General features: G+C 37.5%; 1 protein-coding gene across 1 annotated transcript in view; it reads right to left on the bottom strand.

Annotated features, from left to right (window-relative positions):
• The window catches only part of LAMA4 (laminin subunit alpha 4), a 124,117-nt gene that overhangs the window by 70,182 nt on the left and 36,471 nt on the right, over positions 1 to 17,464 (bottom strand). The window contains exon 4 of the mRNA XM_070733359.1: positions 654 to 734. Coding sequence (XP_070589460.1) covers positions 654 to 734 — 81 coding nt within the window. The remainder of the gene's footprint in view (positions 1 to 653; positions 735 to 17,464) is intronic.

The raw sequence follows: 17,464 nt of genomic DNA on the forward strand, positions 1-17,464 counted from the left end.
CACACGACTACTTCAGCTTCAACCACAAAAACACAAGAGCACACAACAGATTTAAACTTAATATTAACCGCTCCAAACTTGACTGTAAAAAATATGACTTCAGTAACCAAGTTGTTGAAGCGTGGAACTCATTATCGGACTCCATAGTGTCATCCCCAAACCCCCAACACTTTACTCTTAGATTATCTACGGTTGACCTATCCAGATTCCTAAGAGTTCAATAAGGGGCGAGTACTAGAGTGCCTTCCGTCCCCTGTCCTATTGCTCTCCTATATCTCCTATTCCTTTCTTCTATTCCTATATCTCTTCTATTCTTTCATTGATATGTTCTATTACTATATCTTCTTTTCTATTATTTCTTAGATATATTTTACTATGAGTATCTCCTCTATAACCTTCATCATGTATTTTACTATGTGTATATAGATATATACCCACTAAAACCCTCATTGTGTATTGGACAAAATAAATAAATAAAATAAATAAATGTGAGGACCACAATTTTTCTCTCTTTTATTATTGTAGCATATGAACATTAACTAATTTCCCCGTTTCATTTAAGTGTGGGGATAAGAAGAAATGGCACCTATTAAATCACATATATACTGGAATAATCACAATTGAGATGTATAATTCTTAAAACATGTCCATACCTTTCGCAGTTGGACCCTGCATAATGTTCTTTGCATCTGCAGCGTACCACTCCATTTTTTCTGTAACAGGAGACTCCAAAGCTAAAAGTATATTAAAAAGTCATTATATTAGAGATGATTTTCACATACAATACAGAACCTCAGTGGGTTTATGCTGAAAACCTTTATACATTTACTACCAAATGTGGGAATACCTCATCCAGATCTAAGGTTTAGCTACTCCCAGGAGATAAAATAGAGGTCACAAAAAAGGTAAGATGAACAATGTCTTCACTAGGCAGTTTTGAATGACTTCAAAGTGGGAATCCTAGTTTCCCAATAATATAATTAATAAATGAAGCATCTGTTATTTATGTTGGTTATTGATAGGAGAGGAACAAAGAGAAATCATATTTATTTCCAAATGGTTTTAATATGAACACATATGTTCAAGCTCTGTCATTTCCTTCATTTCAGTCCTTGGTTACTTTGAAGGAGAATTATGGCTATCAAAAATGCCAAGTGGTTTATGCCTTATATACGCGAACCTCTTAGAACCCTTACAACATAATTCATTCAGATTCCATTGAAGTTAATTAGATTCAAACCATAGGCAATTGCCTGCTGTGCAGCTTTTGTAAGACTATTAAAACAAGAAAGCAAAATTAACTCAACCTACAATCTGAATTTTTTTTTTAACTGAAATCTTTTTGAGACAAGTTCTTTTATTAGAGCAAAGATAAAGGGATGTACGCTTCCAGGCTGTAAGAACTCTTCAGTGGGCAAATTGATAAAAATGTTGAAAAGGGATGGGGGAGGGAGCAAATATGGCTGGGAAATAACATTTTTTCCCTACTCCTCCCCCCCCCCCCCAGAAAAGAAAGGAAAAGAGAGCACGGATTGATTTTTGCAGCTGTGTCAGTTCTCGCCACAGCTGCTGTCTTGGAATGCACAAATATTGAATCTCTGAAATTATGAATGCATTAGAGAAATCCAAATGAAAAACAACATCCAATTTTTCAATAATACAGAAGAATAGATTAACTCTGTGTGACTTTAGCATTGTTTTATTTTAGGTAGGGAACTAATGCATCATATAAATTATGTCTGAATACCATAAACTAGCTTTTCCCAATCTTGAAAATCTCAATATTTTCAGAGTTGCAAAATTCTCAATTCCAAAATTCAGAATCCTGAATTCCAAAATTCTTAGCCATTATAATGAAGATTGGGAAACTTTGTGGTGAGCATTATTACAATAATATCTTACTTTTTATTGTCCGGTTTGGATATTCTCTGCACACTACCTTGATAATATAATTATTTTCATACACATTATTTTACTTTATTTATTTGTTTGTTTGTTTGTTTGATTTTTATGCCGTCCTTTTCCTTAGACTCAGGGCGGCTTATAACATGTTAGCAATAGCACTTTTTTAACAGAGCTAGGCTATTGCCCCCACAATCCAGGTCCTCATTTTAGCCACCTCGGAAGGATGGAAGGCTGAGTCAACCTTGAGCCGGTGATGAGATTTGAACCGCTGACCTTCAGATCTACAAGTCAGCTTCAATGGCCTGCAGTACAGCACTATACCTGCTCTATTTTAACTTACAAACTCAGACACAGAAGAACTATTCAGTAATTATTTTGTTTAGTAACCAAAAAGATACAGTATATTAGCTACAGATGCTATCATTCATTAGGGAATCACATGCTTTTCCCCCATTCAATAATATTTGGCAATTCTATCTTCTCCTGGGAAATTTTGGTAGGATTCCAAAACCCAAATCACAAGGCAGTCTCTTATATCTATTTCCTGTGACATAAACTTTGTAGGCCAAAATCCATTTTGTCAGACCCACTGAGTAGATAATGCTGGTTACAGAAATAATGTAAACACAGAGCAAGGATTTATTAATCCATCTGCTTCCCAGGTTACCTAACTATCCAACATATAGAACATGGATGCTGTAACAGGTGGCTGGTAAATCTCAATCGTGATCCCTTCACATCAGATGGCCAGAAATGAGTTCTTCTAATACCAGCAAGATTGGCTGTATGGAGTTCAGAGCTTCTACATGGATTGTTCTGAGTAGCTAATCAAATGCAAATAAAAAAACGCTGTATTCTGGCTTCTATTCTATTTCATCTGCACATCTAAGCCACTATTCTCTAGTGCTACCATGAGTGCATTTATTTCCCTTGTTTGGAGATGTTTATAAGGTCAGAGAGACTTGTTTGAAATTGTCATGAAAAATAGCCCTTGCACACTGCCTTCTGTTAACATTTTAGTGACATCATTTCAACTTTGTTTTATCCCTGGAGTATTTTTCTCCTCTACTAATTTTACCCAGAGTTAATTCCTTAAATATATTGAAATGAATTCCAGTTCTGGACATAATAATAAGCTAGAAATATTTTTGTATATTTTGTAAGAGAGTTTGAACAAAATTCTAGGGAATTAAAAAAAAAAAATCACATATTTTGACATTTTAAGTAACTGATATTCAGTTGTCTCAGGACTCTTCTGCAAATTCCCAAGCTATCTGATATGACTGGAGATAATCTTCCAGACCCCCCATGCCTGCTCAGAAAATCCATCACAATCTCTACAGATGAGTTCCAAGAACAACTGTGTAAATAATGAATGTGCCAGTTTAAAGAACTTGATTCATTTTTGGTTAGACTTTATGAATCTTTGTTCTGTGTTAACTAGTTTCTTTGTTGCAAAACAGAAGAGTAAGCCTTCGTTTCCTATAATTTTTAAGGAATTATATTCCGATAACAATACATTTTTAATGTAAAATAAAAAAGTGAATAAAGTGAAAATAATAAATAAAGACAATAAGATCTTTGAGAAATTCTAACTACTCTAAGGGCAGGCAACAATGAATGTTTCCTTTCCTTTCTTTAAACTGTTAATCAGAGAATGTCTCTTGTTTGAAAGGGACACACAGCACAGTAGCTTTAAACATGGCTCTTGATAGGATCAATCAGACATAAACCAGAGTTTAAGTCTGATTGTTCACAGGGGTGAACAGATGGACCAGACCCATCTATGTCGCCAGGCATGGGGTAATTGATGTATCCCTTTTTGGCTAGTAAGATTTATGTGTGGTTATGATTGGGTAGTATTGACTGTTTTTAAATGATAGTGGTTTTTAGCTATATTTTTAATTATTTGATTTGTACTGCATTGTTTATTGTTGTTGTGAGTCGCCCCGAGTCTTCGGAGAGGGGTGGCATACAAATCTAATAAATAATAATAATAATAATAATAATAATAATAATAATAATAATAATAATAATAATATCAGTTGCACTTCTTCATTGGGATAATTTTCATGACAATGATGGAAAGATCAATTAGGAAACATTCCTTGCTTTGATGAGATGTGAAATGCAATAAATAGAAATCCTAACAAACGATGGCAGGATATTTTGCAAAACTGAACAATTCAAAAGTTTATTTTCTAAGAATGAATAAAATGACCTCTGATACATATTGATCATGGAATAAATTCTCTTTTAGATATCTGGCGGGATGGAGGGGCGCATGTATGCATGTATGTTGAACAGTAAGACATTTTCTATACAGAAGGTGCCAGGAACCTGTTTGCAGGAAATGGGAAATACGCCTGTCAGAAATCGTAATAAATAACAGTGTTGAAATGTCCACTTTGGTTTAAAAGTCTCAGCAGGTGACAATGTTTAGCTAATTTTGGATGATCTCATAAAGCTAAATAGATCTGGCCATGTTAGTCCTAGGATGAGAAACTACTGGGGTATACGAGAACTGTAGACTAGGAAATTGAAACAAAATCTTTGAAGGTAATGATAACCCATTTCTATATTGTCACCTGTAATCAGCTGCCATTCTGTGGTCGTAAATCTGCACAGGGAGCCATTCCTTTGTGAAAGATGTATTCCACCCCCCAAGAAGAATATGTGTGAAAGTTGGGTTCCAAAAGGAAACTAAATATGTCTGTGTACATATCTGTGCATGGTTGGGGTGCCTAACCTAAGGCAGTTTAAAATGTAAATATCTGCACTCGATTTTTTTTTAAAGAAAAACAATATATGCACTCCATTAATTGAAAACCCAAAAGATTGATGTGTATATATTTTTTGATAAGCATACTAGAAAAACATAGCTATCATAAAATGTAAGTTATTCAGAGTGAATTTATCTGATGCTATATATAGTATATTAGGATTTTACATATAGCGTATTAATATTTATCTCCGTGAAATTGCCTGCATGTGTACATTAGAGCAGTGATTTTCAACCTTTTTTGAGCCGCGGCACATTTTTTACATTTACGAAACCCTGGGGCACATTGAGCCGGGGGGGGGGAACTAAAAAAAGTTTGGACAAAAAAATTATCTCTCTCTTCCTCCCCTTCGCTCTATTTCTTTCTCCCTCCCTCTTTCTCTCCCTTCCTTTCTCTTTCTTTCTCTCTCTCTCTCCATCCCTCTTTCTCTTCCTTCCTTCCTCTTTTTTGCTCTCTTTCTCTCTCCCTCCCTATGTCCCTCTATGTCTTTCTCTCTCTCTCCTTCCCTCCCTCTCTTTCTCTCTCTCTCACTCTTTCTCTCTCTCTCTTTCTTTCTCTCTTTTGCTTTCTTTCTCTCTTGCTTTTTCTCTCTCTTGCTTTCTTTCTCTCTGAGCTTCGCGGCACACCTGACCATGTCTCGCGGCACACTAGTGTGCCACGGCACACTGGTTGAAAAACACTGCATTAGAGAATAACAAATATGTTTCCATTCTGTGTGTTAAAGTTTAGAGACAGAAGAGAAAGATGAACTGAGAAAATGGTGGCTCTAGCTTTATTAAAAAGATATTCCTAAAAAAGGAGATCTGCCCCCTACACCATAAATAACATCATTTTTACAATATCTCAGGTCACAGAAGACAGTGCAGTGGTACCTCTACTTACGAGTTCCGTGACCAGGTTCTTAAGTAGAAAAATTTGTAAGAAGATGCAATTTTTCCTATAGTAATCAATGTAAAAGCAAATAATGTGCGTGATTGGGGAAACCATAGGGAGGGTGGAGGCCCTGTTTCCTCCCAGGAAATGCCTAGAGAGGCCCCACGGAAGCTTCTCCCCACCTTTTCCAGCCCTGTTCCTTCCCAGGAGATTCCTAGAGAGGCCCCATGGAGGCTTCTCCCTGTCTTTTCCGGTTACAGTTTCAGAGGCTCCGGTTTGTAAGTGGAAAATGGTTCTTGAGAAGAGACAAAAAAAATCTTGAACGCCTGGTTCTTATCTAGAAAAGTGCGTAAGTAGAGGCGTTCTTAGGTAGAGGTACCACTGTATATTACATTTAATGAGAGGCACAACACTTGTACTAAATGGGATGAATTGAAGCCATTTCTTTAACCGATGAAAGGCTTCGGATGAAGGAATATTTTCAACACGGAAGCTCCTTTCGTATAGAGTTTTCTGTGCTTCCCTAAAATTGTACCAATAATAAAAGGATCTTGCACATTTTTCAGTAAAATTCTTATTTCAATAACCTACTGTGAAACACTGGATGCATTTTCCCTAGTGTTTGAGGGAGCTATGCTGTGTTGTGACCAAAACTAGTTCCCTTAAAGCGATGGCATCACTTTAAAGCAGTGTTTCCCAACCTTTTTTGAGCCACGGCACATTATTCGCACTTACAAAATCCTGGGGAACACTGAGGGGGGGGGGAGGGGCTAAAAATGTTTGGACAAAAAAACCCTCTCTTCCTCCCTTTCGCCCTATTTCTCCCCTATCTCTTTCTTTCCCTCTCTCTCCATCCCTCTTTCTTCCTTCCTTCCTCTCTCTTTTGCTTTCTCTCGCCCTCCTTCCCTCCTTCTTTCTCACTTTCTCTCTCTTGCATTCTCTCCCTCTCTCTTTCTGTCTCTCTTGCTATCTCTTTTATTCTTTCTTTCTCTCTCCCTTTCTCTCTCTCCCTTTCCTTCTCTCTTCCTCTTTCTCTCTTGCTTTCTCTCTAACCCTCCTTTTTCTCTCTCTCTCTCTTTCTCGCTCGTGCACCACACCGGCAACATAGAGAGAAAGAGAGAGCGGAGAGAGTGGAGGGCGGCTTGCCGGTCCGCGGCCCCCTGGATCAGCGGCCCCGCATGGCCCCAGCGCAAACTCCGCCGTTGCCTTCGCCTCCACCTAAGAGGCAGCAGCCACATCCAACCCTTTGCCCTCCCAGGTGTCTATGGCGCTCAGCGCCCGGCCACAAACCGCCTCCGCCTCCCGGTACCCCCGCCCGACTTCTACCTTCAGGAATGGGTGGTGGGGCGCCACGAAGGGCGGCACTTGGAGGCCACCACGGCACCGTTGTCATCACGGGGCAAAGCCACGCAGTCCCGGATCGCTCGTTTCTCCGGCCAGCAAGCCGACTGCCTGGGAAAACGGCGCGCTTTTTAAACGCGCGCTTTTTCCCCCCCCCAATATTTTTATTAATTTTCTTTAAAATAACATACAGACTTACAAACATTTAACATATAGTGTAGGGATGTATCATCCCTGCTCTTCTCAAAAGTATAAATGCAAATACAGAAAAAGGAATACATGATAGAATATCTAACTCAATGCTACTAATACAAAAAATATCTAATAGAAAAAATTGATATAATGAAAAAATTTCTAACTAGTTTCAAATCAATAAATCTTTAAGAAAAAAAGCAAATTACTATTCTATATATGTAAACTAAATCTAATATAAATCTCAATGAGAAAAAATTATTACTCTTCTTTCTTTATTTTTTATTCTTATCTATCCATTCATAAACATTGTTCCATGTTTCATAAAATTTAGTTTCTTCCTGATCATTCAAGCGTCTTGTCATCATGTCCATTTCCGCGCAGTCTAATATTTTTGCAATAACTCCCTCTTCTTCGGGGATGTCTTCCCCTTTCCAGTTTTGCGCGTAGATAATCCTTGCCGCTGTAAAAATATGTATAATCAAATACAAAATTTATTTTTTGTAATTTTGGTTAGTAATTCCTAACAAGCAAAACTCCGGGGTGAAATCTATTTTCTGCTTTGTAATCTCTTTTGTCATTTTCTCTATCATTTTCCAGTACATTTTGGCTTTATTACATGTCCACCATTGGTGGTAGTAGGATCCTATTTCTTTCTTGCATTTCCAACATAGAGGTGATGTCTTTGGGAACATTTTTGCTATTCTACTTGGTGGGAGATGCCATCTATAGAACATTTTAATTTGGTTCTCTTTCAAAGAAACTGACTTTGTCATCCTCCAATTGCACATCCAAACCTTCTCCCATGTATCTAAATCAATTTCTTTACCTATGTTTCTACACCAATATATCATACTATCTTTTAATGTTAACTCAATATTCTTGTGAGTAATCAGATATTTATATATTTTTCCAATTACCCTATTTTGATTTTTAGTAATTAAATCGCTTAACAAATTTTTACTTTTATTAAATATGTAAAGTATACTGTCTTTCTGATATCTGGATCTAATCTGTGCGTAGTGCCACCAATCAATTTGTATCCCTTCACCTTGTAATTTAATTCTAGTTTTTAATTTCATTTGGTTATCTAACAAATCTTTATATCTTATATTTCTTGTGTCGTTAATAGAATTTGGGTGTATTATTGCATCCAAGGGAGCAACCCAATCCGGGATTGTTAAAAAATGGTTTTTCTTTATATCTTTCCAAACGTCAAATAAGTATTTTCTCAACGTATGTCTTTTAAAATAAGAATGATTTTTATCTTTATCATACCAAACAAATGCATGCCAGCCGAGCATAAGATCATGTCCTTCTAATGTTAATGTTCTCATGTCCTCTAAAGTTATCCAATTTTTAATCCATGTTAAAGCGGCTGCCTGATAATATAATTTCCAGTTTGGGAGGGCAAAACCCCCCCTCTCTTTTATATCTTCTAACATATTTATCTTAATTCTTGCCTTTTTCCCTTGCCATAGAAATTTTTTAACCATATTTGTTAGATTTTTTAAAAAATTGGCCCCTGGATTAATTGGGATCACTTGAAATAAAAATAATACCTTAGGTAAGATATTCATCTTGATCGTGGCAATTCTTCCCAAAAATGATATTTTTAAATTATTCCATATTTCTAAATCCTTTTTAATTTCATTAATTAATTTTATGTAGTTATCATTTTTTAATGTTATTGTTTTAGCTGTCAGCCATATTCCCAAGTACTTTACTTTTTTAACTATTTGCATTCCAGTGATACATTCTAAATTACTTTCTTGTGTTTTATTCATATTTTTAGTTATAATTTTTGTTTTATTTTTATTTATTTTCAAACCTGCTACCTTGCCATATTGTTCTATTGTTTGGATTAATCTTGGTGCTGTGACTAACGGATCTTCCATTATAAAGGTCAAATCATCTGCAAAACCCTGGACTTTATATGTCTCTTTTCTAACTGTTAAGCCCTTAATCTTTGGGTCGGCTCTTATTTTTATTAAGAGTGTTTCTAAAGTCATGATGAAAAGAAGAGGTGAGATGGGGCATCCTTGCCGCACTCCTTTATTTATTTTAAACGCTTCTAATTGCTCATTGTTTAATATAATTTTTGTCGTTTGTTCTGAATAAATAGCGTCTATTAAATTAACAAATTTGGGGCGGAATCTCATTTTATTTAATCGCATCTTTATAAATGTCCAATTCACGTTGTCAAAAGCTTTTTGAGCATCTAGGAACATTAAAGATAATGTTTTATCTGAGTATTGCTCATAATACTCTAATACGTTAATAATTGTTCTAAGATTATTTTTGATTTGTCTACCTGGAAGGAAACCATTTTGGTCTGAATGAATTTTGCTGTTTATTACAGTTTTCAGCCTATCTGCGTATATTGCTATAAAAATTTTATAATCTACATTCAATAAGGATATTGGTCTATAATTTTTAATTTTTTCTTTTGCTGTGTCTGGTTTATGAATTAAAGTTATCAAAGATTCTGACCATGATTTAGGAATTTTACCATCTACTCTACATTCGTTAAAAGTTTGCAACATGTTATTTCTTAATACTTCATTTTCTATTTTATACCACTCTGCTGGAATGGCATCCGGCCCCGTGGCTTTTTTATTTTTCTGATTTTTAATAACTGTGAGGAGTTCTTCCATTGTTATTGGGCTCTCCATCTTTTCTTGTTGCTCTTCTGTTATTTGTGGTAGCTCTGCACTCTCTAGATATTTAAATACTACTTCTTCTTCAATATTGTCATCTTTATACAATTCTTTAAAAAAATTCTGAACTATATTTGCTTTTCCCTCTGAGTCATGTTTTATTGTTCCATCTTTATCTTCTAACTGTCTAATTAGTTTAGATTGTCTCTGTTTTCTCAATTTATATGCTAACCATCTACCTGGTTTGTTAGCATGCTCAAAATATTGTTGCTTAGCTCTTTTTATTTTTTCCAATATCTGGTTTTGTTCTTGTAGTCTAATTTTATGTTTAATTAAATTAATTTTCCCCCCCAAGTCTTTATTTTTCACATTTTGTTGTGATAAAAACTCTAATTGTTTTAATTCATTTATTAATTGTTCGTATTTTCTTTTTCTTTCTTTATTATATTTTGCGGTATAGGATATTGTTAATCCTCTTATGTATGCTTTGGTCGCATCCCATAAGTTCTGTGGAGTGGTGTCTGTATTGTTATTAATTTCAAAAAATATTTTTAATTCCTTTTCAATCCATTCTTTATATTCTTTCTCTTTCAAAATATTTCTATTCATTTGCCAATTATGATATTTTTTAATATTTCTCATATAAACTATAACTGGATTATGGTCCGCCCAAGTGTTAACATCTATTTCTACCTCTTGTATATAATCTGCTGTTGTTTTAGGAGCCCACACCATATCTATTCTAGTCCAGATTTTGTGGGGGTTTGAGTAAAAAGTATATTGCCTTCTATGGGGATGTCTTTCCCTCCAAATATCATTCAATAACAATTCTGCTTTCATTTTTTGAAAAGTGGAGGGCAATAAATTCTTTTTTTTCTTTTTGCAACTTTTCTTCACCCCCGAATGGTCTAATTGTCTATTTGTTATAGCATTAAAATCTCCAATAATTAACATATTTTCCAAATTTAACTCTATAATTTTTTGATGTAATTTTTCATAAAATGCAGTTTGATCATCATTTGGGGCATATATAGAAACAATAACAAGAGGTTTGGGTTCAATATCAACCTGGACGATCAAAATTCTACCTTCATTATCACTAAATAATTGTTTGGAATTTATAGAGCTCTCAACATACATTGCCACTCCTCTTTTCCTTTGATCTGCTAATGCAGCATACATATTTCCAATTTTATTATTTAACAATAAATTTCGATTACTTTTTTTTATATGTACTTCTTGAAGTATCACAATTTGAGCTTTTTGGTTCTTAATTTTGGAAAACATTTGTTTTCTTTTCTTTGGTTCATTAAGTCCATTGACATTTACTGAAAAGATTTTTAGATCTCTCGATGTAGTCATTTGTTGTATTTCTTGGTTTCACGTTGAGGTTGCTTTCTTCTGGCCCCTTGGTCCTGCTCCTCCGCTTGGGGGAATGCCCCCATGGCTTCAGCCTGCATTGCTTCCAATTCTTTTGTTAACTGTTCCATTTCGCTTATTCCACTATTTTCATAAAAATCTCTTGCTTGGTCTAAGTTCTCCAACTTATATCTTGTTGATTTCCATGTCAATGATAGTCCTTGTGGAATAAGCCAGCGAAAAGTTATATTTTCTTTAATCAAAAGTTTGGTCAAGAAATGATAGTCTCTTCTGGTCTCCCGAACACGTCTCGGAATTTGTTTTAATATTTTTATTTCTTTGCCTTGGTGTTGTAATTGACCAGCTCTTGACCAATGCAATATGTCATCTCTCAAGCTTTTTCTTACAAATTTGATGTGAATCTCTCGTGGAAGGTTAAAACGGCGTATGTAGCTGTTAGAAATTCTGAAGACTTCATCAATTTCTTTTTTTTATGTCCAGTGGGTCCATCTGGAGGATTTTCCCAATAATGTCAGCCATAATGGCCTTTAAATCTTCATCTTTTTCTTCTATTACATTTTGAAATCGAAGTCCATATGACGCACGTTGCATTTCCAAATGTGTGATTGATTCATCATACCCTCTGTAACGTGAAGCAGCTTTGTCCTCTAAGTGATCAATTCTTTTCTCCACCTTTTCCGCCTTTTCTTCCACTGCCTTCATTCGTTCTTCATTGTCTTGCAAAGCTTGTTTAATCTCCTTCATCTGGTCTTTCATCTCACCTGTATCAACTTTCATTTCAGCCATCTCTGCTTTAATTTCATCTCTCTGTTGAGTTGCATCTCGTTGGGATTGTAACATAAAGTCATTTAATGTAGTTAATGTCTCCTGGATTGAGGCCAGGGAAGGCTGTTTCTCTCTGTCCTTTTCCTTGGTAAACATAGTTGCTGATAAGACCGGCTGTGCGGGGGATGGATGAGGTGAACTTTGCGGAGAAGAAACAAGAGTTGTCTGCTTCTTGATTGTTTTAGTGTGGGTGGAAGTACTTGACATTTTAAAATTTAGAATTAATGTTATTTTATGTTGGCAGTATGTAGACAATTACTATAAATTCCAAACCCACAGTATCAGTTATACTAAGTTAATAACAATGAGGATTCTAATTCAAATAAAAACTAAATTTCTACAATCAAATACAATTAGAATTCAAAATATAAAATATGGCTAATTAATCAACTTATTAATTCTTGTTACTCTAAAGCCAAAATTTATTTCAAGAAGAGAGAAGAAAGGGAGAGAAAAAGAAGGAAAAAGGTTGGTTTAGCACAGCAGAAAAAATAAAAAAAGAAAGTCAGCAGAAAAAGGAGGAGAAAGAAAGCAAAGAGAAAAGGAGGATATAAGGAAAGGGGCAATCAAAATTAGAAATTATTGTTCAATTGAGGAGGAACAGGAGACCAAAGACCAAAAATTTAGCAGTGCATAGGCAAAACCAAGATTAATTATAATGTAATGTAATATAAAATTGAAATTCAAAAGTTAAAGTTATCAGAGGAAAAACGCAAAAAGGAAAAAACAATTATTAATATTCCAGTTATAATAGGATGATTTGATTGAAGGTCTAGTTTGTTGTCAGAAACACCTTAGTAAAAGCTGCAAGGGTATTCCGTAATTTAAAGAGGAGTATAGTCTTTTAGAAATTTATAAAGCTTTTTCCAAACAAATGCAATTTAATTTCACAAAGTTAAAATGAAGTCGGTCCGTCTCTCACAGCCCAGGAAAAATCTCTCCGCTGCAAATCCAACGAAACCGCTGTTAATCCAAAACCGCTATTAATCCAAACGAAATCCAAACGAAATGCTCCAATAAAGTAATCCAGATAATGACAATCAAATAGTCCAAATTTTGAAGATCTCAAGTATAGGAAAAAAGTTTTTTCTTTATATATTTATTCAGAAGTCGTAAATAGATGGTGAGCAGTCCTGGTCCTTCCGCTAGAAAAATCCCAGCCCGGACTTCATTTTGCAATGTTTCATAACCAATTACTTCAAAAAGGGAAGCAGAAATTTTTTTTTTTCAACCAAATAATATCATTTTGTATATAATAAATCCTTTAGTGTCTCATTTTTAAAATCCTCTGGATCCCCTTGATTGCAGAAATTTTACAGTTCCAAACGAGTGAAAGTGTTAAGAGTAAGTTCCGGCAGTTAGATCGCGCCTGGATACAATGTTATTTTAACAACTTTCTCTTTCACCTTCGTTTAAACTCTCAATTCTCCTTTTTCTTATATTTCAATCTTCTTACTTAACATGGAACATAGAAGTTTTTTACCTTAATTGTAGCTTCTTTTGAAGTATTCCCTTTTCAGATGTTTCAGTTGTTTAATCTCTCTGCTTTTTACTTTCTAGTATTTCTTGCTTCCCGCTGGTTAGGTGGGCTCGCAATGGCCGTGTCCTCTCGAAAGAGGACCGGTGCTCCCTGCACCAGAGCTGCAGGACAAACCCTCTGTCCCCGGAGCCTCGGCGATGGCTCTCTGGACAGAGGGGAATCCCCTGTTCTAGGATCGAGCCATCCGGACTCGATCCGATCGCATTGAAGCGACCTCTGGGAGGGTTGAAGGGGTCTCGAGGCAGAGCCCTGCCAAGAGACTCCGCTGCGGTCCTCAGCGAAACCTCAGCGCTTTTCAAAGGCGACGCTTTCCCGGGCAGCCGACTTTGTTGGCCGGAGAAGGGAGCGATTCAGGACTGCGTGGCTTTGCGCCACTTCACAAATTTCTGCGGGGGGGGGGTTCCTAATGACTGTGTGCGCACGCCCACGCAGCTTAGAAACAATAGTGGCCGGCGCCCTCCCACCGAGCCCCAAAAGTTCACTTCCCATCACAGCCAGGGAAGCTCCAGCCAGGCCGGGCTCGCGGCACACCTGACCATGTCCCGCGGCACACTGGTTGGGAAACGCTGCTTTAAAGAAATGACATAATTTTGTGGCATGCAATCAACAATACAAGTAATCCTCAACTTACGACCACAATTGAGCCCCAAAATTTCTGTTCTTAAGTGAGACATTTGTTAAATGAGTTTTTACCTCATTTCTTGCCACAGTTGACAAATGAATCACTGCAGTTGATAAATTAATAATCTGGTTGTTAAGTGAATCTGGCTTCCCCATTGGCTTTGCTTGTCAGAAGGTCACAAAAAGCAATAACAGGACCTTAGGACATAGCTAAAAACATTCTCATAAATTTAGCTGAGTAAATGTAATTCTTTCCCATAAACTTTTATATCCATTTTTTCCCCTTGTACAAATATTTTCTTTGTTGTGTTCATCTTTTATCCTTGTTATAAAATCTTTAAATCTAAGAGACAAACCAAATGGCTTTATCTCCACCCATTGGAAAAGATCCCAAATGTCACTAGCCCTTTATCCACATTAGGCATAGAGTACTATAAATTGTGAAACCTTTTAAAAAAACCATACAGTTAATTGCACTTTAACATATCTACCAAAGGGAAAGAAGTAGGAAAGGATTTTTTTAACTTGATCTTTTACAGTTTCAACATCTGTCTTCCACAATGTAGTTTTTGCAATGTAAGCAATATGTACAAATTCATGGAATAAAAAGGTAATAAATGCCTTGGAAGCAAGACTACACCATCCGTGCAGTCTGTCAGCTTAAAGGTTACGAAAATTGTATGAAACCAGGCTGCTACTGAAATGGAAATTATAAGGATAAGAAGTGACAATTTATTAGGATCTTGGGATCTTAAAACTATTCAGTGTTTGTGCGAGATGAATGACCATGAATTCTATGTTATCTATATATTAGTAAATGTCTTGTATCTGTAACCTTTAACTGGATGAAATGGTGCATCATAGAGTAACACTTTTTGCATCGGTCTTACTTGAATGATCATACTTATGGAATGTGCTCCAATCCAGGACCCATAACCCCAATGGAATTGGAATTAGGGAAATGTTATAAAACTTTTATGACAAAAATGATTATAAAGCATTTTATGACATAATACAAAATGTCACAAAACATTTCCTGTGGTCAATTCCTGATGTTTGATTGTGTTATCTAGGGGTAGGCAAAGTTGGCTCTTCTATGACTTGTGGACCTCAACTTCCAGAATTCCTGAGCCAATCATGTACTTCAGGAATTCTGGGAGTTGAAGTCCACATGCTAGAGAAGAGTCAACTTTGCCTACCCCATACCATTCAACATGGGCTACTTTGAGCGTATGACTACATCCCTGAATTTTGAAGAATTTATCAACTTCTTTACAAGCTTTGACACTCTTGAAAGCAAAATCTCTCTGAAATAATGAAATAATAATCATGGATTATTTAGTCCATGAATATAAGTGTAGAGTTTCCATTCATTGTCATAATGCTGGGCTCTTAAGGATTTCATTCAGAATACTGAATACTTTGGCTGGATATATCACATGTATTTTACATATGTAAACTTCCTTAACGTTTCTATTAGTCTGCATTGCTGCCATGTTCTGTAATATATCTGAAAAGTCCTGTCTGAAGATTTGAGGTATATTTTCCTGAAAATATCTGTACCCAAATGTGCTCCTAATCAGAAGATTAAACTAGTTCCTCTATAAGACGCACCTGCTGATAAGACGCACCTAGATTTTAGAGGAGGAAAATAGAAAAAAAAATATTTTGAGCCAAAAAGGGGAGAGGAAGAGAGGAAGGAGTGAAAGAAAGGAGTGAGGGAGGAAAGAAGGGAGGAAGGAAAAGGAAAGCAAGAAATGGAGGGAGGAAAGGAAGGAAGGAAGGAAAGAAAGAAAGAAAGAAAGGGGGAAGGGACAGGAACAGAGGAAGGAAGCAAGGAAACTTATGAAAGGGGAGAGTAAGAGAGGAAGGACTGAAGGGAGGGAGGGAGGGAGGGAAGAAGGTAGGAAGGAGAAAGAAAAGAAGAAATAGAGGAAGGGAAGGTAAAAGAGAGAAAGAAAAAGAGCAAGAAAGAGAGAAAGAAAGAAAATGAAAGAGAAATAAAAATAGAGAGGGGGAATGAAAGAAATGGAAGAAGGGAAGGAAGGAGAGAAAGCAAGAGAAAGAAAAAGCAAGAGAAAGAAAAAAGAATGAAAGAGCAAGAGAGCAAGAGAGAAAAAGAAAGAGAGAAAGAAAGAAAGAAAGAAAGAAAGAAAGAAAGGCAACTTCAAAGAAAGGCTCACTGAGCATCTCTCACTCTCTCTCTCTTTCTATCCCTCTTTCTTTCTTTCTCTTCCTTTCTCTCTCTCCTCTTCCTTTATCTCCTCTCTCTCCCTCCCTCTCTCTTTCTCTCCCCCCTCTCTCCCCCTTTCCCTCTCTCTTTCTCTCTCTCTCCCTCTCTTGCTATCTCTCCCCCCTCTCCCTCTCTCTTTCTCTCCCCCCTCTCCCCCTTCTCCCTCTCTCTTTCTCCCTCTCCCTCTCTTTCTCTCTCTCCCCCTCTCTCTTTCTCTCTCTCTCCCCCTCTTTCTCTCTCTTCTTCTCACTTTCTCTCTCTTGTTTTCTTTCTGTCTCTTTTGCTTTCTCTATCTCTCACTCTTTCTCTCTTTTTTTCTTTCTCACACTCTTTCTTTCTCTTGTTCTCTCTCTCTTGCTATCTCTTTCTCTCCCCCCTTTCTCTCACTCTCTCTTTCTCACTTTCTCTCTATCTTGCTGTCTGTTGCTCTCACTCACTCTCGTTCTCTCTCTGTTCTTCTCAGCGGTGACGCGCGCACGCCCTGCCCGCCTCACCTTTGCTGAGAGCCCTTTCTTCCCGGGCTCCCAGCAAGGGGGTTGCAGGAGAGGCGGGGCCGGCGAAGGTGATATTCAATGTCGGGGGCGCTCGGGCGGTTGCGCGCGCTCCCTATCTCCCTGCTAGCCCACTCGGAAATAAGAAAAGCCGGCAAAGGCTTTTCTTATTTTGAATATTCCGAGTGGGCTAGCAGGGAGATAGGGAGCGCGCGCAACCGCCCGTGCGCCCCCGACATTGAAGACCTCCGCTGAGAAAAACCTTTGCCGGCATTTCCTCTCAGCGTCAAGGAGGCGCAGCGGCGGGCGGAGAGAGGGAAGGGGGGGCAGCGGCGTCCCTCCTGGCCTTGGCGAGCCGCCCGACCCTCCCCACCTCCTGCAAATGCGGTGGGCGGCGGGAGGAGAGCGAGGAGCCGGTTCTGGCGGGCGCGGGGCTTGGCTGGCTGGCTGGCGGGGGGAGCGCCGCTGGTGGTGCGGAGGGAGACCCTCCTCCGGGAGGGAGGGGGCCAGGCAGCAGCTAGCCAGCCAGCCGGCGGGATGGCACTTCCGAGTTCGCAGCCTCCCCCCCCTCCCTGCCTGCATCTTCGCTCCATAAGACGGGGCTGATTTTTCTTCCTACT

Source organism: Erythrolamprus reginae, chromosome 1, assembly GCF_031021105.1.
Source record: "Erythrolamprus reginae isolate rEryReg1 chromosome 1, rEryReg1.hap1, whole genome shotgun sequence".
NCBI classification, from domain to species: Eukaryota; Metazoa; Chordata; class Lepidosauria; order Squamata; family Dipsadidae; genus Erythrolamprus; species Erythrolamprus reginae.